Source organism: Neolamprologus multifasciatus, chromosome 5, assembly GCF_963576455.1.
Source record: "Neolamprologus multifasciatus chromosome 5, fNeoMul1.2, whole genome shotgun sequence".
Lineage (NCBI taxonomy): Eukaryota > Metazoa > Chordata > Actinopteri > Cichliformes > Cichlidae > Neolamprologus > Neolamprologus multifasciatus.
The window spans coordinates 14288965-14310695 of NC_140443.1; the positions used below are offsets into that span (position 1 = coordinate 14288965).

General features: G+C 38.2%; 1 protein-coding gene across 4 annotated transcripts in view; it reads right to left on the reverse strand.

The window, feature by feature from the left end:
* Window positions 1–1039: 1039 nt before the first annotated feature.
* mtss1 (MTSS I-BAR domain containing 1) overlaps window positions 1040–21731 on the reverse strand; it is an 80430-nt gene continuing 59738 nt past the window's right edge. For 2 of the 4 annotated variants that reach the window (XM_085160459.1, XM_085160462.1), the window contains exons 7-15: window positions 18956–19113; window positions 18746–18853; window positions 17684–17781; window positions 16953–17028; window positions 15889–16065; window positions 14388–14516; window positions 12280–12430; window positions 11755–11781; window positions 1040–10463 (exon numbers count right to left, since the gene is read on the reverse strand). In XM_085160459.1, coding sequence (XP_085016585.1) covers window positions 9358–10463; window positions 11755–11781; window positions 12280–12430; window positions 14388–14516; window positions 15889–16065; window positions 16953–17028; window positions 17684–17781; window positions 18746–18853; window positions 18956–19113 — 2030 coding nt within the window. In that variant the 3' untranslated portion in view covers window positions 1040–9357. The remainder of the gene's footprint in view (window positions 10464–11754; window positions 11782–12279; window positions 12431–14387; window positions 14517–15888; window positions 16066–16952; window positions 17029–17683; window positions 17782–18745; window positions 18854–18955; window positions 19114–21731) is intronic. The other 2 variants (XM_085160460.1, XM_085160461.1) reach the window with 2 other exon arrangements.

Genomic DNA, 21731 nt, shown 5'->3' on the forward strand with positions numbered 1-21731 from the left:
TAATGAAAACATTAATGTATATTAATCACATCATTAGTAACATTCAGTGACAAAAAGTGTTATTAATGAAAACACCAGGAACAAGAAATGTTTTTAAACACTGAAACAAAGAATGAGCTCGGCTGCGACATCTGGTTTGTTCCATTTAAATGAATTCATTGAAAATGTCATTAGTAATCCTCTATAAATGGCGTGGGCAATCAGACAATTGTAAATTCATTTTTAACGATCCTCCAGAATGATGATTACCTTCAGACATCATGCTGGAAGTCAGAGGACTGAATATCTCAAACTGCTTTCAACTTTATTCTGACAGACAGAGCAAACGTTTTTGTATCTGTAATATTTTTAATAACAGCTCCTTGAACCATTTTTGTCTTTGGTATATGTTTTATTTCCTTAATTTCTGGTTTTTCCTCGGTGGACTTTAAACTTAGAGGTTTAGCTTCAGCATCAATTTTTTTGTAAGCATCACAAAGCCCAACTGTTTGTTTCTTTATTAAAGTATTTCAAGGACCTTGTTGACCCTTGTCTCTGTGAGACACATGAATTTATCAAATCAGAAAAGTAATAAACACGGATTTTTATTATGCTTTATAAAATTGTTTTTCCCTATTATCAATTAGATGATTGTGATAATCTCAGTTAAGCCAAACATCAACAGGAAAACAGACTAAATATTCAGAATTCAGATTTTAAATTCAGATCCAGCTTTTTTTGTAAATTGCATTTATTGTTTATTGTTTTTCCCCTGATGTGCTTGTCCACATCGTGTGAAATTTGATCATGCTGTCAAAATCAAAGAAAGGTCTTCCTGCAGTGGAGGCGAAACTTGAGGTAATAAATCATGAATCTGTCTGGACCCAAAAAAATGCTGAAAAGAAAAGAAAAGAAAAAAGAAAAGGGTGGCTCCCAAAGTAAGTCACTTTAGAACCGAAATGTTCACTTTCTACTCCTTGCAGCTATGTTTCCATTATTATCAGCTGTATGTGCGGGGACTGTTTTTAATGACTCAGCTTTTTTTGGTTTTTATTAAGGCTTAAGGACATGTGCTTGCTTTGATGGACAGGTGTGCCACTGTGTGCAGCTATACCATATACCTGTCTACTAAGGTTTACTTGTGTCAATTCATCTCACCTCCCCATTTGTCTTGGTGTTGTTGAAGCCTTTCTTAAGGTAGCAGATCTGTGTATGTGTTGCACTGATACAGTTTACAAATGCTGGTTGCTAATTGAGCTTGTTAGCATTAGCTTTTAATGTTTTTCTCACTGTGGTTTTATGTCTATCTTTTATATGCAGTCTATGATCTTCAGGTTTGTGTTCACTGCACTCTCGTATTTATGTTCCGTTCGAGCCTGTCATATCAAGGTTATACATTTTGTGAGTAACGAGTGGTTTCATGAGTTCTTGAAGCCATTCTGTCGGCTCCGACCTATATGACCGATGACTTTTGTTATCAGCAAAGTGTTTAATCTACAGAGCTGCAGATTAAATACCTTGCTGGGTTTTTGTTCTGAGATCAGCTGCCTACATTTAACATCCGGAAAGTATCAGCAGGATGGGATGCACTAGAATATCATACACTGTGTTAGTGGATAATTCTGTATATGCAGGTGCACAAGTGTTTTTATTAAAGTGATTAGAGATGTTTTATTAGGTTTTTTTAAGCATCTCTTTAAGACACTTTCTAAACTATACAGTATCAGCTGGGCTTCATTCGGAAAAATCGGATGAAAAAAAAGGTGCAGAACAAGTAGCAGGAAAAAGATATGTGGAGATCTTTCAGGTTTTCTGTACATCCACAGCAGGAACCCAGCTGAGTGTTGTTGGAAGAGGATAAAAGGACTTTAGTGTCTGTGCTACAGCGCAGGGAAGGCTGTAGCTCATTTCACTCTGGATGAGTCACCGGCTCTGATTGAATGTTCACCATCATCCATTTACCATGACTCATCAGGACATTCACATAAAATGTTATTTCAGCCTAATGAATACACTTTTTACTTCAAAACCATGAACAAGAACACACAAAGGAACAAACAACTCGGCACGATCCACGAGCCTCAATCCTCTCTCTCTCTCACAAAGAGGGGGAACCTCTTGAAGATAATGATGCTTTCATCAAGCGGGGACGATTAGCATCAACTTACTGAATAAAAAAAAAAAGAGCATGCTAGCAAAAGCTGAAAACCCCTGATGAGATGGCAGTATTAACAGGATAGAGATAAATCTGTTTTTAGTATGGACTAATTGAGCTCAGAAATGTAATGGCCAGCAGGGGGCATTAACACTTTTTCTGACAGGTTGAGGTGCTATCTTCAGTTTGTTTGTTTTTTAATAAAATGTTTGTTTGTTTTTTGTGAATTTTGATTTAGTGAATTTCCACTGGGATTCATAAAAATACTGAGAGCAGCCAGTGTTACCCCTCAGCCTACTAATAGATGTACCCATGGTATCAATTTGAAATTCCTACATCGCATTCACAAGATTTTCAGAAAACTTGACCTATGACCTTGATCTTAAGACTGAGGTCACTAAGACTCAAACACATTCAAGATTTTCAGTAGATATAGCTATGGTAACAATTTGGAACATGTACGTCATTTCGTTCTTGAGTTATCGCATTCACAAACTTGGGCGTCCACGTCACCTCCCCGCCAGGATGACGATGACGCATAATCAGCCTTTTGCGGCTGAGGGGTAATAAAGGAATATAAAACAGTTTTGTGATCGACATATCGCTTGTGCGATATGAGCTTGCAGTGTTCCTCACATTCTCTGTCTGATCAAATCACCTTAAACACAAAATAGCGACAAACCTCAGCTCAAAACTTCATAATGAGAGGTCTCTGTGTGTTGGCCCTGAGACAGCCTGGTGACTTGTCCAGGGTGATCCTTGCCCTTCACTCTGTGACTGATGGGATATACTCCAGACCCACAGTGACCGGAAATTCAATAAATGGAAGAAAAGGGATGGATCATGTTATATACAGTATATTAAATACTGTGGGATATACGAGGTACCAGGATGGCTTTAACTTTTACTTACAGTATCTAAAGTGCTGCTCACAGACTGTCTCACTATTAAAAATGTAGTTTAATCATTAGGAGTATATTTTAACATAAATAATACCTTAAGTTTATTTTCAGTATTGTGGTATTCAGAACACAAAGTTGGACAGTGTGAAGCAGGAAACGCAAAGAATCGGAGGTGAAATTACAGGAAAAAAGAAAAAGAATTAAGCATGTTTACTCTCAGAGGTGCATGTAAAGGGTAAGCTTTATACTGTTTTGGTCTCTTGCATCCTCTGCTGGTACAGAGAGAAACTCCATCTGCTGCAACACTGGTGTAACACAGAGATTTGTGCACTGTCACTGTGATGTGGGCTTTGACTCACTGGGCAGAGTTTGCCTCCTTCGGTATTTGGGTCAGCGTGACTCACCACTGTCACAGCTTCAAGGTTTTATGTAACAGTGACTAAGTTCCTTACAAGTGGACAAACTCACCTGTCTTTTTGTGTGTTTTGTATGCTTATGTGGACAAGTATCATCTTGAACCTCTTAAAGAGAAGAACGGGTCTGGACTGTGCTGACTTCAAATCTTCAAAGCGCTTTTTTGCGAGTTTGGTCTCGGTTTCAGGATTCATAATAGAGTCTGGTTTAGGCTGGGATTAGAGGGGTTAATGAATACATTATACCAACAACTGTTCTCACAAAGATTTAAAAAAAAAAAAATGCATGTGTCTTTAATTCAAGTCCCTCGCCTCCCACCTGCTGCCCCTGAGCATCAGATGACTCTGAGCAACACAAAGCAGGGGGAGCAGAAGAAGAAAGAAAAGACAAAGATTAGAAGATGACTCAGTGCTGTATGAAAGGACAACATGAGCAGAGTTACTGCTTTAGCCTGCAGCCACAGCTGCTGCCATCTTTACCTCAACTTTCGCCTAAATTCCAAGTTCAACTGCTTCCACTGCAACAATAACAACACATACTCTTGTGAATGCAGTAGTCATGCTTACAGGTGAAGACTTCAGGGGAGTTGCAGCCAAGTTAAGTTACTGTGTCGTGTTGTACATAGTGCCGACATGGGACAGTTTTCCAGTTTCATTGTACTATTTATGACTGTGCAATGACAATAAAGAGTTATCTTATCTTATCAAAGTCACCTGTGTGGGTGTAACCTGAGGAAAATACCTGCCAGCAAACCCATGCTTCCTCTTCATCTTGCCTGAGGTCATGAATGTTATTTGCATTAGCTAGGATGAGTGCTAACAGCCTCCCAGTAGCCAGTGTTGTTACATTACTGTGTCAGTCCATAACATGCTCTGAAATTCAGTGTAAGATGATAACCAGTTAGGAATATAAAAGTTAAGCTGCAGCCCCACCCAAACATCCTACTGAGCACAAACACATGATCTTCCTTTTAGTGTTCAAGTTTCAGCACAAAACCAAAAACCAGCCCGATAAGACTTCAAAGCCATTACCAACCACGTGCAGGTAGGACCTGAGGCCCCAATGCTTTTGTTACCTGCTGAAAATGAGGCCAGTAGGCTCAGGTCAGCTTACACTCAGCTTTGGCATCACACTGGACTGTTTGCTGCCTTTGTGTTAGCATGCTGTCCGTGCAGATGCTTGCAAAGAGCTAATGTTGTGTCAGCAGTATAATATAGCCATTTGCATCCTGGATGCAGTTTGGACTTTACCATGAAAATAAAAATAAGTGGTCATATCCTCGCTCCTAAGGTGTTATAGACGACTCCACCATTCTCCTCCTCCCTATCACACAATGAAATCATCTGATTTTACAAAAAGGCATTTTTTAATGTTTTTTTTTTTTTTTACTGCCCATCATTCAGATTATTGAGGATCCTTTCAATAAATTCAATAAAAAACATAACTGTAATCGCTTTTTACTCGTCCGCCACTACACTGGTCCTACAGAAGCACAGGTACCACTGCTTTTGCATGGCAGTGTGAACATTACAGGATAAATCTTGCTGAGCTTCTGTAGTGAGGCAAACAAATACGCAGAACAGGGCCCCTTTAGGATACATATCTTCTGATGTGGGTGGGGCTTCTGTCCTGAGATGACCACAGTAGGGATATATGCTAATAATGACATCATACAGTTGTAAGAGTAGAAAAGAACTAAAGCACTTTGTGATTTTGGCTCTTGGTGATTACTTGTAAAAATGTTGAACTCTTTATTTGAAACTTTGGCCATTTTTTTAACATTAACATCCACCCCACTAACAGAATATATAAATGGCATAAAATAAGGAACAGCGTAAAGGGTCCCTTTTGAGGACACTGTTAAGTGTGTTCGCTGTACTCCGTGGAAAGGATTTTGTATTTGTGCCCCACACCACCCCAGAGGATCATGTGAGAGCACTTCAGTTAGAGGAGGTGCTGGCTGGTACTGTAAATGATAAAGTAGCTGCAATACAACAAAAATAAAGACAAAAACAAAAGATGAATGTTTACTTGCAGTGTTTGACCAAAGGTATCAGAACTGCTTATTTTGTAGAGTTTCAGCTCTATGAATAGCTGTCAGCAGTCCTTCAGTTTTCTGCATATTGAACTTTTTATAGAAACAGAGCACTCCTACAGTAAATTTATACTGTTACAGGTGCAAAGAGTACAGTAAACAGAACACAAACAAAAAAAAATACCAGAACCAATCAGCATCAGCATTATTATTATTATTGTTGTTGATCCCACAGCGAGCGTCAAAAGATGAAGAACAGAACATGTCTACATTCTCTTGGTTTATATCATCTAGATGTCCTTTCAGTCCTTTTGCTTAACAGTCTGATGTCCAATCAGGTATCAGATCCTCAAAGACCTGGAAGTTCACTGGGTTTCCTCCTTTAAAGCTTTTCTACAAAAAAAATATGATGAGCGACGATCACTGGCAGCGTCAGATCCAACCACGTCATCAGATCAATAATAAATCAACAAAATAAAGGTACAATCAGAATACGTATACGTACATCTTTATATAGATTTATAGACTTAGATCTCTCCCAGGAATAGAAGCACTAATATATACATACACAACTGCTGTGGGGCTCATTGGGTCCAATCAAAAAGAGAGGCTTAAAGACGAATCAGAATGAAGCTGCAGGAAGTCTTAAAATACACAAGTCTCTCCGGGAACTGACCAGGACCAGCTGACCACAGAGCAGACTGCATTTCCCAGCATGCAGCAGGTCTCTCACAGGCAGCTTCAAAGTAGAACTTTAGAAATACTGAGGCCCAGAGCTCCTCGCACCAAAGAAATTAGGAGCTACGAACCAAAATAAAAAAATTACCAGTTGAATTAACTTAAATTTTCCTGCTTTAATGTCGTCTCAGCAGTTTCAGGAATAATTTTGGTAGAAAGTATCATGATTAGAATGTAAAATTTTGAGCTAAGAATTAAAACAATGTGGAAAAATTAATAATCCATTAATCAATTATTTAAAAAAAAAAAAAAAAAGACCCCCAAACACACACAAAAAAATAAAAAAAACTTTTTCTTTGATTTCTAAGATTATAATTTGATTATTTATGGATTTTGGACATTTGGCTGTTTTGTGCCATTTCCTGATTTTTTATAAACCTAATTATTGTTGGATTAATCAAAAGAAGAACTACCACATTAAATTATTATAAAAGTAATCAGCTGTTGCTCCAACAAAAATTATTTAAACAGTCAAATTCGCTAAATCTTTAACTGAGGACAATCCAAGTCCAACATGCTAACAGCTCACAAATGAAGAAGATGGACAACTTTTAGAAGCAACACATCGGTTTAGCAGCTGCATTAGCAGGAAACACCCAAGTCAGGAGGCTGCCATGGTATAATATGCTAAGCTACAAATTATTTCTTTAGTCAACTTTTATTAACCTGCACTTGATGCTATATTTTTCTGGTTCAAGCACAGGAAGTGAGCGCTCCCAATTTCTCCTGGCCTTAGACTGAAGTGCATCAGAAGACAAAACTCCTGTTTAATTACTGAAAACATCTGAGGTGTGACTTAAAGGACTATAAACTAAAAAACAAAATAAAACAAAAACAAAACAGGGAATAAAAAATAAAATAAAGAGATTTATATGATTTAGAAGGTCATGATTAGCAGAGGTAAACATTTTACCAAATTGGAACAAAGATCAAAAATAGAAATAATAGAAAAAATAGAACCAGCTATTTCAGTCCAACCAAACTCTGTAGAAAAAATGTTTAATTTAAAGTTACGACAGTTTGAGCCTCAGCAGCATTTTATCCAAGTTGATTACAGTAAATCAGTTAAAATGAATGTTTCAGAGATTTTTCAGTGGGTGGAGTTGAATTGAAAACTTCAAGCAAAACCTAAACTTCACTGAATATAGCAGATCCTTTGTTTATAGAAACTAATTTGAAAAATGTTTGTCTAAATGATAAAAGCATAGTGCTATAAGTAGCTTCTGAATTTTCCAATAGTCAATATGGAAAAATCACAAAATCTTTGTTGATACTCAAAAACAATTTTTAAACCTGTAACTAGAGCTGAAAAAATAACTTAGTTTAATATAATCTGAGTAATTTAGAAAAACGACAGACATTTTTTATGGTTTTCTCACATTTTATATAATAATATAACTGTTTTTAAAAATCGAAATAATTGTCAAGTTACATCTGCTCCTGATGCCCTTCAAACATAACTTCAGCATAACTTTTACTACTGGTGAATGAAACTGTATTATTCAATGTTCCTCGTGCCAACATGTTAGCTGTGCTTAAATCAGCATCATTGATGTCCTATAACTATACAGGGGAACAACAACAAGGTAGACTCCTTAAAATATTGTAACCAGGATATGCACACTCATCAAGTGGACTTCAAAGCCACATAACATGAATTATCACTCTACATTGCCTCGTGTGGCTGGGAAACTTTGCAGTTATGTTAAAGTAGGTGGTTCATAAAAACAGCCTAAGTTTTTGACATGGCCTACAAACCACCCAGATTCAGTCATGCATTTACAGAAGACACCAGAATAAACCGATGCATAGGTTCTGTGGGTTCCAATAATAGTGGAAATAAAGAGAACTACAAACAATTACTTTAAAGTTGTTTTGAATTAATGTATATGTTGGTCACCAAGTAACAAGAAATGCCAAAAACTTATTTCTTGGTATTCATGTAGTATCTTGTCCACAATATCTCTTTAACAAAATGACGTTTAAAGCATTCTTGTTGATGCAAATATCTGTGTAAATAAATCTAAAGACTTTTTATTCTGTGGTCTCAGGGGGTTCACTTAAGTCTTGGAACATGGCAGCGTTTACCTTATAAAGTACATTCAAACCATCAGTCCCCTGTGGTAGTTTTGTTCTACAGTTCAGCTCATCATAGCCAGCTATGTTTAGCAAAAATGCAACCCACATTTGTCAAGCCACTTCTTCTGAAACATCAGTGTTGCCTCAAAGTTGCCAACAAACCGCTGTCTATTTGTGAGTTTTGCTCTAAAAAATTTGATGCTTATTTACACAGCAAACCAGAGTTTTTCCCAACAGTAACATTTTTCATTGTATTCCACAAACTCTCACGTTCAGAGGAAACATTTGGAGTCCCAGGAGTGGCACAAATCTCCAATCTAAGGTAAGAGCAACCAAGTGACCTCAGACCATGTGCCACTTAAAAAAAAATATATATATATATCTCTCAAACCCAGTCCTTGTGTCCTCAAACTCTTTCTTGTTCTACCTTATTTAAATCTAAAGCCAGATGCAAAGTCACAAGTGTTAGCATTTGGCTCTTTGAGACGACCAGAAACCAACAAAATACTCAGATCAAATACACCAGACAATCACTGACCCCGAGTCAGTAAATTTGAAACTCCACGATTATGGTTCAACCACTGTGAGTCCACTGAACTACTGATAAACCCCGTCATCCTGGGAGACTAGGCAGAAAGCAAATCAAACACAGCCAGGCCGAAGACGCAAACAGCTTCCTGTTCTGCCTAGTTACATTTTCTGACCAGGAAGTGAGTACCAACTAAAATAATCAAATCAAAAGTTCTTTCTGTAAGACTGAGTCACACAAAAACTTTATCCACAATCAAAATGCATGAAAAAAAAAAAAAAAGGCAAAAAGACGGTCGCTGCAACAACAGAAAAGTCTCAAAAATGCTTACAACATAAACTTAAAAGGGCAATCAAGTAAATTTATAAAATAAAACAAGCAATGTTGAGTTCCAGCGGAAAAAATCAATCTGTCAACACTTTCAAAGTGTGTTTGAGTTTTCTCTGTGCTGACACACTCTAATATCTCTTCAGAACCAAACTAAACTTAACAGTTTAGCAGAGAAATAAAAATCTGCTGGTCAGCGTCATTTGTGATTGGTTGGAGGGGGTAGGACAGGGGCAGAGCGATCATTGGTGATGGTCCTTCTGAGCTTTACTCCTCTAAGAAGGGTCACCATGTTTCTGTTGCCTCCTCCATCTCCTTCTTCTTCTTCTAGGGTGACCTTCTCAGGGTTTTGGTCCTGGCTGGAGGGTGGAGGAGCCTGGGGCTGGTAGTTGATGTTGTTGGGCACACCGGAGGGCTCTGCCTGAGTAGTGTAGGCCTGGTGCTGCTGTTGCTGCTGCTGGAACAGCTTCTGTTTCTGCTGCTGGTTCAACTGCAGCTGATACTGATCGTGCTGAGGCTGCAGCTGCTGGGCTTGCTGAATCTGGGGCTGTTGGAACTGCAGCTGCTGCTGATGTTGAAACTGCTGCTGAATCTGTTGCCATTGCTGTAACTGTTGCTGCTGAATCTGTTTCTGCTGCTGGAACTGTTGCTGCTGAATCTGTTGCTGTAACTGTTGAATCTGGAATTGCTGGTTGTGCTGTTGCTGTGGTTGACTGTATTGCTGATGTTGCTGGTATTGCCTCTGTTGCTGTTGTTTGACACTGTTCCCTCCCTCAGATGGCAGTGAAGGAACAGTGGGTACAGGCACTGGGATGGGCATCTGGCCTGGGACAATCTGGTAGTAGGGGGAGGAGGAGGGTGGTAAAGCACTAAGGCTCTGGGTGGAGGTGCAGAGTTTACTGTGACCTAAACCTACAGAAGAGGGCACTTTGAAAACGTTCTCATCGCTTCCGTTGGTTCCGCCGAGGGCTTTGAGTGGAACCTGCGGGGTGGAGATGGGGATGGGAACCCCACCACTGATTGTTCCTCTGCGAAAAGGCGGCTTAGATGAAGGTTTGCGCCTGATGGTTGCCGTGTGGGACGGCATCTGGCGATTAGACACACCACTCAAGTTGGACTCAGCCAATAGGCTGACAGTAGAGGCAGGACGCTTGGAGTGGATGAACTCCCGGTACTGGAATCTGAGGTCGGAGTTTCTTGGGATGGTCGATGACTTGTCAAAATCTGATTGGCTGTTGCCGTGGGAGAGGTGATGTAAGGAGATAGAGTCAGTGTCTCCGTGGAGAGAGATGGACTCATAGTCGACTGCAGAGATGGAGAGAGAATGTTAAAATGTTAGTTGCTCTGCTTTCAGGCAGACCTTTCATTACCTCTGGATTATCTCAGTGACATTTTTTTTAATTTTTTTTGTAAAGGGCTCTCATCTGCTCACCTGACAGACAAACAACAGAAACAGCAGGAGCACATAATCACATCAGTGACTCACTGTCATGTTTGTGAATGAACAATTAGGGGATGCATCATTGTGGAAACTCTTATCAAACAAAAACAGGGCAACATGCAACCCAATTACTTTTAAAACGCATGCAAAACTCCAGTATAATGTTCCAAATAATAAGGTTAAAAACAGACGTCAATTCATGGCAACGACATTAAATTTGAAAAGGTCAAACACACACACAGACACACACAGGAAGTAAATTACAGACAAAGCAGCTGAATTTGTTTCTAATGTTCTGTTTATTTTGGGTTCCAAAATTAAGTAAAAAAGGGACTACGTAATTTAAATGCATCTGACAGCTTCTCATCTGCTAGCATCAACACCAGAAATATGAAATGTGAGTAATTAATGTCTTCTCTTTGCAAGCAAGTGTGATGGGAGAAACCTCAGTCTCCTATAAGCTGGGTGACTAAGCTAAAAAAATATATAAATAAATAAATTCCATACCTGGATTAACGCTGTATCCAAAAATGTATTAATTAACTTAATGGGTAAAATAAACAATGTCAGCTTGTCCGCCTGATGCCCTCACAGCAGTGCCACAAGATTTAGCCAATTTTTACATCACTTTATACTTTGATAGAAAAGAAGCTTTATTTATTTATCTATTTATTTATTTTAAAGGATCTGCTGGGTAAGCAAGAAGTGACTATCCAGAGAAGTGTTGCCTCCTGGGCACCATGCTTCACAAGTGAATCTTCAATAATTTGCTGATGTTTAAAATCGCAGTCCTGAAGCCTAGAAAATGCTTATGTTTTGTAACACTAACACTGTAAAAGTGAGAAGAGAGATTCTACTTTCCTTGTGCGTGATAACTGAGATAACAGGAGGAAACTGCAGCCACTAATGATTAGGTTATTAAAATTGGCCATACAAGTGCCCTGACAGGCACCAAAATTAATAATTTTATCGTTGCCAAAAAGATTCTAATATTTGAAAATAAGGACAACGTTTATTGCTTCTTTTAAATATACAGTGCTTTTTCAACTGATGTAAGATCTTTAATAGATGAACCAAAAGTAGATTTAATGGTATGTTGGACGTGACATAAGCAGACAGACAGGCAGGCTGATATACAGGCAGTCAGAGACCTACCATAGATAGGAGGATCTCTCTTTACAGCTGGAAGAGAAGGAAGGCAGTTTAACCAAGAAAACACAAAACTACTCAAAGAAATACAACAGGAAAAGAAGTAAAGATGAGCTGATACACCAGAAAAGCACAGAAAAACAAGTGAACAGCAGGCAGGTCAAGAGAGTCAGTTTCACTGTCAGAAATCAGAAATGACACCCACTAAAGGGTAAATCCGAGAAATTCAGCCAGACAAGCAGCAATTCACACCAAGGTTATGGCTCCATGAGAGAGTGGGTTTCCATTTTCATAATAAACACAACATCTAATTGCTTTATTGTTGGCGGTGCTGCTGCCACTTTAGTTTGTATTTGGATCACATGTTGTTCGTCTCGGCCATATAGTTGGTTCAAACAGCTTTTAATCAAGAGCTCAATTAGATTTTCTATTATCTCTAGGACAAAAACAACAGCAACAAAAAAATCGTAACAGCACAGTGAGCTGTGTTTAGTATAAATAAAAAGAAGTGTTGTGCTTTAATGTACTCACTGTGGGTGTGTATAGTGTCCTCGGAGCAGGACGGGGTGGTTGTTTGGGTGCTATAGCCGCTGGAACAGTGCAGAGAATCTCTGCTGCTTCTCGGGGCGTCAGAATTCAGCGCACTCAGTGACAATGCCAGCTGATCCTGGGCCAAGCAGGGCTAAAGGAGTGAAAGAAGGAGACGGATGAGGTTACAACTTTTCAACTAACGTAAAAAGATCTATATACTCCAGCAATATCATGCTTCTCATTCACTGTTGACCATCCAGCGGTCAAAGCTTCTGTCCAAAGTGACATCCGCAAAACTTTTTTTTTAAGCTTTTGAAAGTGTGGTTGGAGGACAGGGGGTGTTTGTGTTATTTTATGTAAACATTTTAAACGTATTCAGCATTAATTTTTAGCAACCCTTTTATTTTTTTATAATAAACTACTTTGAATTGAAAAGTGCTATAAAAATAAAATTCAATAGCAGAAATAGGACAGAAAAGGGTTTTCTTGGCTCATAATCGGCCTTCGGGATTGTGACGAGGTAAATAAGCACAATATAGTAAAGGCAGTGCATTTAGATCATAATCATGATTGCAAAAACTGACAGAGAGGACAGGATTAAAAAAATAAAATAAAAATATGTTTTATTTAACGTTTTATTTTTTTAAAGTGTTAACATTCTGTAAATGTTGTCATTATTTCCAGCCAAAACAACTTGAGACACCAAAAATTCCTCTATGGAGGAAAATCCCTGTAAAAGAGTTTTTGCATATGATCAACCTAGCTAACAAACAAAGCTAACAAAGCTAAACAAAGTAACAACTTTGTTAGCGTTGTGACTTTTTGAATGTAATTTGAGTATTTGGAACAAGTTTTTTTATTTATTTTTTTGCTTTAGAGAAAAACCACAGAAGCAGCCCGCTCTCAGGCTGGGATCCAGGCTGGAAGCCAGAATGTCATCTTTGTAGTTTTAACTCCATGACTGTCAGACTCAGAACATCACCTGTGCGTTTAACCACGGGATGTTTGCACAAGAACCACCAACCACCTTTTAGAGCCTGTTTAGCACCAAAAACACCGGTTCACCACAAGGATCTGTATCCTGGCTGAGAACATCAACTGTGACAATTTCACACAGATGAAATACAAAGAACTTCTCTTTTTTCCCCGAAGCACTTAAACTGTCACAGTGGAGTGCCGTAACAGCACCTCCTGGTTCTTCCTGTCACTCCCTGAAAGCAGGAAGCAAGAACATGGGAGGACAAGGAAAAGGAGTAAAGCAAAACAGACAAGGTACTGATAACAGTAGAAAGAAACAAAAGAGAAGAGGAGCCGCCATAAGATTAGGGGTGCAGATCATTTTAGTCCTCTGATCTCCTGCTGCCCTCTGGTGGATAATTTGGTTATTTTAAATATCCAATTCCTCTGTTTTTGAACTCTATAATATACCATTGAAAATACACTTGCATGCATTTTCTGACTTTTATTTATTATGTTTTGTTTTAATAAACTGTTTTTCTTAGTTCATTAACTGGATCAGTAAACAAAAAATATAAACATAAAATAAACTCGTGTCTTCAGGGATGTTTAGTCCAGTATTATTTTACTTTAATATTTATCATTAGTTTTGATTTTTAATTCGTTCTCGTGAATTTCATTTCAGCAATTTCCATAGTGGAAATTTTCTCATTTTAACTCAGCTGTTATTCGTGTGTGGGTTTTTTGTTGTTTTATTTAAACAGAAATTTCAATACATTCATGTATTGTTTTGTATTTTTCTTTTAATTTCTATTTAGCTTTTTATTAGTTTTTCACTTTAGTGTTGTTTGTTTGCTGCTACAGCTTTGATGTTTAAAATGTTTAATATTTTGGGTTTTTGTTTTAACATTTGTGTTGTGAGTGTTACAGGTTTACATTATAATACACAAAAACCCTCCCGGTCTCAATAAAGATGGCATCAATTCCTTCCGTATGCTTTCCAAGCAAACACAGTTTGTTTGTTGTTTTTTGAAATTATTTTAGCCAGCACACAAATACTGTTTCAGTTAGTTTCATGTAGAGTGAAAGATACAGATGAGAGTTTACAAGAACAATCACCAGAATCCAAATATGCTTTCTGTGGGTTTTACCTTTCCAGATGCAGACATGGCGCGAGCTCGCTCTCCATGTATGTAGGCATTGTGTGGAGGGGCCAAGAGGCCGTTCTCCGCCCCTCCAGTTCCCCCAGAGGCCAGCTGATTGGTGGACCCAACTGAATCCTGTCATTAAGAAACCAAGTCAAAGCGGATCAAAGGTACAAATCATCAAATGTAGAATCACAAATCAACCGCAGAGACTACAGAGAGTATAGTTCTGTTCAGCCATCATAAAAGTCTCTGGTGGAAAGAAATTGACAGAATATACATTTGTAATAAAAGCTTGTAACTTACATCTATGTCAGCACAGCCATCAATTTCAATCAGATGTGTAAGAAACAAGCTCTATTTTCTATATATCAGAGTTGCATAATGGCTGCTGATGTTACATAGAAAATACTTATTTGTCATTTTAAAAATATCAATAAAAGTTCCTCATTCAACAGCAACATGAACCCTTAATGATTTTGTTCTTTCTCACATAATTTTGAGATAATTTCCTCAATTTAAAACATAAACTTACATTTTTATTACAGGACGACTGACAAGACACCACTGACAGCAATAATGACACCAGTTTAAAAGGCCATTACACCAAAATTCAAGAACAGAAAGGGCGTCTCAGCGATGGGAGACAAATAACAGGTACTTGAGATAAGGAGAAGGCTTGCTTTTGAGGTGGGATGAAGCAATTGTGTTATTTATTAAATTCACCGCTACTGAAAATAAGGAGTGGGATGTTATGGATCTTTTAAATGTCCAGGTGATCATATATCAAAAATATATTATGGGCAGTTTTTTTAGAATTCCTAATCCAAAAATCCAACATCAACTAAGGGTAAAATGACCACAGCATTTCCAGCTAAACTCCTGGCTTCGAGAAAGCAGTCAGGGAAGAGACCTTTTTTGTGCTCCTGAGAGCTTGACCTTAAAAAAACAAAACTCTAAAGAAGTGTCATTTTGAGTCTAAAAGCTATCAAGAAAAGTAAAGTAAGGTTTTTTTAATTGAATATTAGTACAGTACTTAACTGTAACACATAAATCTGAAACATAAGCATAAAAAAGCTGACACAAAACCACTTTTAAAGAGAATTAAAAAAAAAAAGAAAAAAAGAAAAGACACTGATAAATAAACAAATACTGCAAATACTCACACAATTACAGAGTCCCTAGAACTGTACTTGTGAAGGCTCAGAAACATTTTTTATGAAATGGGATCAAGAATTACGTCTAAAATTACAACAAAATGGATTTGAGATATGAGGTCCATCCTGGGACACTGAGGGTGGAGGAGGCCGTAGACAATTAAAGGTGAAACTGAAGGTGTGAGCTGATGAAAAAATGTGGAATTAAAAAAAACAAAAGAGGTAAAATAGCTGGAGCCAATGTGACATTGAAACCAGATTCACACCAATGGAAGACAAAAGGGTCAAAATCACAGGACGGCACTCGGGTGGTCGGGAGGAATGTAATAGTCATATAGTTTTTTCCTCACAGTTTTCAAATCCCTGCGGCTAAAGCGGCGACTCTGAGCGGGGCGGTGGCCATAGCCAGCTGCATAACCATAGCGACCACGGCTGCCGTGACGGCCGAGGCGAGAGGGGGAGTTCCCTTCGCTGAGAGATCGACCGCTTTCATCGCAGCCGGTGAGCAGATAGGGGGAGGAGCAGCGCTACACAGGAAAGGGTTAGAGTGGCATGTGTTTGTTTTTGTTGTTACTGTTACTGTTACAAGCTTTTATTTTGAAGATCCTTAAAGCTGACAGTGTCATTTTAAAATGTGGATGAAGCCTGAAGAATGTGGAGTGTACAGAATTGCAGGAATGGTATATTTAAGTTAAATGCACCTTTAAAGATATTGAAAATATTTGACCAGAATTTGCTTTATTTATTGCGGAAATTTGATTTAAAACTATAAAGTATATAAGTTTGAATGAAATAAGAGTATCTTAATATTCCTGATGTACAGTATATGGCTAGAAATATATGGACACCCCCAAATGCTACACTTGTGATCTCCGGGCATTAATCTACTGCTAACATTTGCCCACATTTGTTCCCATTCAGCCAAAAAGGTTTTAAAGTCCAACAATGATTTTGGGGGGTCTGGCCTAAAGCTGAGCGCACACACACAACTGTCAGGCTGGTTTTAAATGCACTTTGGAAGCGTTGGCCATAAGCTATTTAAGAAAGATGGACATAACCACCGTTCCCTCAGCTATATTTTGCATTTTGAACTGTCAGTACAGCATTTTTGGTGCTGCCATTTTACATATATACACCTTTTTTAGCCAAATGTTAAAATATTTGGACAAGAGGATGAAGTGATTCTCTGTTAACGTTAGCAAGCACAGCAGTGCAGAAAGTTCATCTGAATTAGAAGGAAGTTGCTTTCTACAATTATATAATAAAGATTTACCATTACTGTCCTGGAAATAGAAAACTGAGCTAAAAGGGATGACCATGTACTTTTGGCCACATAGTGTAAAATGTATTCTTAACAATATTTTTGAGAACAACAGAAATAAAATTGTTGTAACCAAGGTAAAAAGTGTGTTACCTGCATGTGTAGTCCATCCACAGCACAGCTGATAGAGTCCAAAGAGGGAACATGTCTCACTGATCCTGACTGGTAGCTATGAGGCAAAGACACAAAAATTAAGAAATGAAGAAATGAAGAAATGAAGAAAGAAAGAAAGAAAGAAAGAAAGAAAGAAAGAAAGAAAGAAAGAAAGAAAGAAAAAAAAAGCAGCGACTGTCTGGAATGTGAAAATCACATAATAAAGAACTAGAATTAAAAGCCATAAACACTGCAAAACACAACAAAGTGAAAGAGGAAAGAAGTTGCTGGTATAAGCTCAGTGAAAGTTTGAAATGGAGCCGAAAGCCAGTAATATAACACGCTTTGTTGTGATTGTCTGTTTACACTCTCATCCTGGACATCTCGAGTTATCACCTCTGCAGAACGTGCACACTCATGTGCGTCAGTCATAAAAAGGCACGACTTTATGACTGTAACTGTCCAATCTGACACTTTGATTATCACAACTCAGAAAAATATGTAGTCTGAGCCTGGATTTAACTTTGACTTGCATCAACTTGCACAGAAACAAAGTTTAAGGTGTGATTTTTAAATATAGTGCAGTACATACAGTAAAGTTCCAAACACTGTGACAAAACATCAAAATGAAAAGAAAACAGCAATGCACACTGATATTATTAGAATGTGAAATGAAGTGATATGAAATACTGTATGTTGTAAACTGATATCAGCTTTGGTGTGTAACCCACCTGCTGATGCTGCTCTTCCTGGAGAGAGTGTTACTGGGAGAAGCTGGAGGTGTCTGATAGGTGTAGCTGAAATCAGAACCTTTAAGGTCCAGAATCACCTGTAATACACACAAAAGACAGCTGTGTTGTTTTTCCTTTTATTTTCCAAAGTTGGGATGTTTCTACTGAAGGCATAAAGCTCAGAAATACAGGAAGTGCTGAAGCTGGAACTATATTCAGTGGTGGATTAATACACATTTGCAACTCCAGTGGGTATTACCAGAACCAAGTTAGTCAATGAAAGTGTGGGTCAAAATAAACTACAGTGTGTAGTTTTTTGGACAAAGATGGGCCTCCGCAGATAAACCATGCTTTGCATACATACACAGCACTTTCAGTAGAGCCAATCACTGTTGGTTGTAGTCTTTTTCTGACATTTGCTGAAAATAAGACACAAAATAAAAAAACAAAACATCATCTGCCTTGAAATTGCTAATGTACTTGGGCGGGGCCTTCCAGGCATATTAACAGCCACCTAAATGTTTCTGGCAGCTTGAGCATTTTTTATAATTTGTCAGAGAAAACAATATCTTCACTCTTATGTTGAAATTTAAGGTTCTTTTAATCTTTTTCATTCAAGGGGAAAAAAGGAATATTAGTATTTTTTTAATGCAAATTCGTTTTTGTTTTTTTTTTTGTTTTTTTTGTTTTAAATTAAATGACAAGGACCTGCTGATTAAATGATTTGTCATGCTGGGCTACTTCTTTAGAGAAGCCCCACCTCCATGTGTTGAATTGCTTTGATCTGCAGTAAGCGGAAGAGCCACAAATCATAACCTGTTGCAAAAACTGATCTGTGTGCTGCAACATTAAGTTCACCAAGGTTGCAGAACAAGAGCTACTGTCAACTTGTCACAGCACTTGGCAATTAAAATATTTGTGGATGAGAGTCTCCCACCACAGAGAATCCAAATCTGGGAAAAACAGAGTAATAGCACAAAAAAGGTAATATTAGGCCTACAGAGGGTGCTAGAAGAAAACTGAAAGATCACTAAGTAAAGATGGAGAAGGTGGTTAAGGTACCTGCTCGCTGGCTGGTGGAAGTTTATTGGGTTCAGCTGTCAAGTTTGTCAGATCTTCCAGAATGGTCTGCAGGTGTGTCACCTCACCCAGCATGTTGATCTCATGGTCCTACAAGACAAGCTCCTTTTATTTTACTTTGCCAGGTTAGAAAAGTCTGAAAAAGTCTTGTTCTGTATCCCTCTTTCACACACAGACACACACACAACTGACCAGCACAGGCTTCAGCATGCTGACAAAACTACAGTATCGAGCTCTTTCTTCTATCAGTGCTCTGCACACAGCTCGCTTCTCGGTCTCCTCCAGCACAGCGTAGCGCACATTGACGTCCTGCAGCGCGTTGTCCAATTGTCCCCGAGCTTCATCCTTCCCTAAAACACAAACAGGAGGAACTGATGGTAGACCGGTCCAGATGATAGAAATATATGGAGACAGCAGAAATGTCTGTAGGCCAAAGCAATTCTGATATTTTAGCTTCATGATACAAATCACCAGTATTACACACACACACACACACCTGGAACAAGACTCTGGATAGATGAAAAAGATTAACTCATAGCAAAATGATGAGAGGACAAGAGTATGTAGAAGAAAAGGCTCATGATAGAGCCATCATACAGACGGATGATGGCTCTAAACGTACAGCAAACGCAACTCAAGAAATCCTTAAGGTAAAGAAACTGACTTCTCCACTTTAGCTCATCTAAAAATGTTTTTCACTGCAGGAAGGAAAAACTGAGGATAAAATGACCATAAACAAGCAGAAACAGAAGGCAGCTGCAGTAAAGATCTCAAAAAGAATCCCAAGGAATGAAACAGCTGTGTGTGGAGGAAACCACACAGAAACTTTACATAGAAATTCGTGCAAATGAATGATAGGCATCGTTTTAGTTTTCCAAACACTTTTAAACTTGTGAAAAATGCTATGTTTAAAAAACATCTGTAATTTTGTAACAGTATATACATTTATTTTGTGTAAAACCCATCAAATGAAAGCTGTGAGTCTGCACTTAATTACATTATCACCACAATGTTTCCCACTGTTTAATTTTAATTTGATTCGGCGTTAATTTGTTTTTTGAAAAATGAGGATATTATGCAAATGTCCTCATGCTTGATTACACATCAGTGAAAAAAATCCCACCACGCCATCTGTGGTAAAAACTTTCACAAATCCATCCCTAACTTTTTTGATCAACTTTCTACTACAATATAACAACCAGCTAATGTTAAATCTAAAAATATTTGCTTTTGGTGTATTCATGGTGTGGAGGCAAGTATCACAGTTCTTATAAACAACATTAGTGCAACATCTCTTCCTTATAATGAGCATTACTGTGTGTGAAGGAAACCACACAGGCTCACAATGTGTTACCCATATGCTACCACCAGAGGGTAGAACAGCACCACATAAAAGCAGTGAAGAGACACGCAAACACAAGTAGTCAGCTGTTTGTCACACACCCTGCCTGACCTTATCCTTCTGTGTGCGCTGAACATAAGTGCTTAAAATGTGAAAATTAGTAAGGCAATGTAGGATTTCCCAGCTCAGATGAACAAGACTGAGTGTTTTGTCGTTGATTAACAGGCATCATGCATGCTTAGAATTCCTTCAATAACGTGTCAGTAAAAGGCTCTGAGTAATTGAGGTGCTTTAGAGTGGGATGGAATTTGAGTTTGAGGAAGAGAAACGGACATTGGTTTCCCTTTCTCTGACTCCTTTGATTTGATTTACTACATTGTTTACTGGACTCTATGCCAGCATGTGAAACATACCAGGCTTGTCACATGAGTCATGAGAAGCCCTGAAACCCAGTTTACCACTACAACAACCTCGAGTCTTTGTTAGACAATAATAGCCTTCACAAAGCTAGCCATGGGACAGTTCAGGAGTGATCTGCCTTGAAGATGATATTTTACAGTTCTGTCATTTTAGCTCTTATTCCTCCCTGTAAAGCAGACTGGGTATTATGCTTAGCTGATGCCTAAACCCTGAAACCTTTCTAATGGATATTAGGGAGAAACTCCTTGTTAGTCCATGACAAAATTACCCTATTGCTCTATAAACTTAGGAAACACTTTCCAGGTGAAAATCTGATCTCAAATGCTGGTTTCGAGTGTTATTAAAACCAAATTATATATATATATTTTTTTTTTTTAGATTATGGTCCTCATTTGACTCACAAAGTAAGATAAAGCAGCTGGCCTCTTTTGAGTGTGTAGTATCCCCTAGTTTCTCAATTAGATAACACCAAGATGGCAACTGTAAAAAAAAGTCGGCTTGAAGTTTCACAACAAAACTTCGGTAAGTATTGGGTGGCATCATCTTGTCTTGATCTTTGATACAGAGTCTATTCTTCTACACCGCCAGCCATTAGACCCGAAGAGGGCACATTAACTGAGATAAAGTGAGCAAAGGCTCATATATGAACAACTGAATTCAAATATGACACACAAAGTGCTGAATTATGTTAAATGCCAAGTATTTGGTACACTGACATCCTAACGTCCTGGATCCTCGATTCAAAAAGCATCAACTTTTCTTCAAATTTATGTATCAGTCTGGTGCACTCCAAGGTTCCAATATAAAGATTACATACAAAAAACAATCCATTTAAATACTGCATCAGCTTTCAGCTAGCTTACAATGTGCCAACTGTATCATGCAGCAGCACACACGTTCATGGCTGTTTTTATGAATATGGACTCGTCACTGACAATCATCAAAATGTAATTTTTGCCATTAAAACCCCCCCAAAAACAAAAACTCCTGAATACACACTTTTGAGTCAAAGAACAGCTGACAGAAGACTGTCTCTTCAGTGAACTGTGATCAAATCCGTTCCCTCATTTCTTTCTTTTCCACTCCAAACTAACAGTCTTCATGCCACACTGACAGGCTGTAGTATAAGGTCAAAGCTGCATAACTAACAGATATTTCCACGCAAGATTCTCAGCGTCTCTCCACTGGAGCCCACAAGTTTCCACA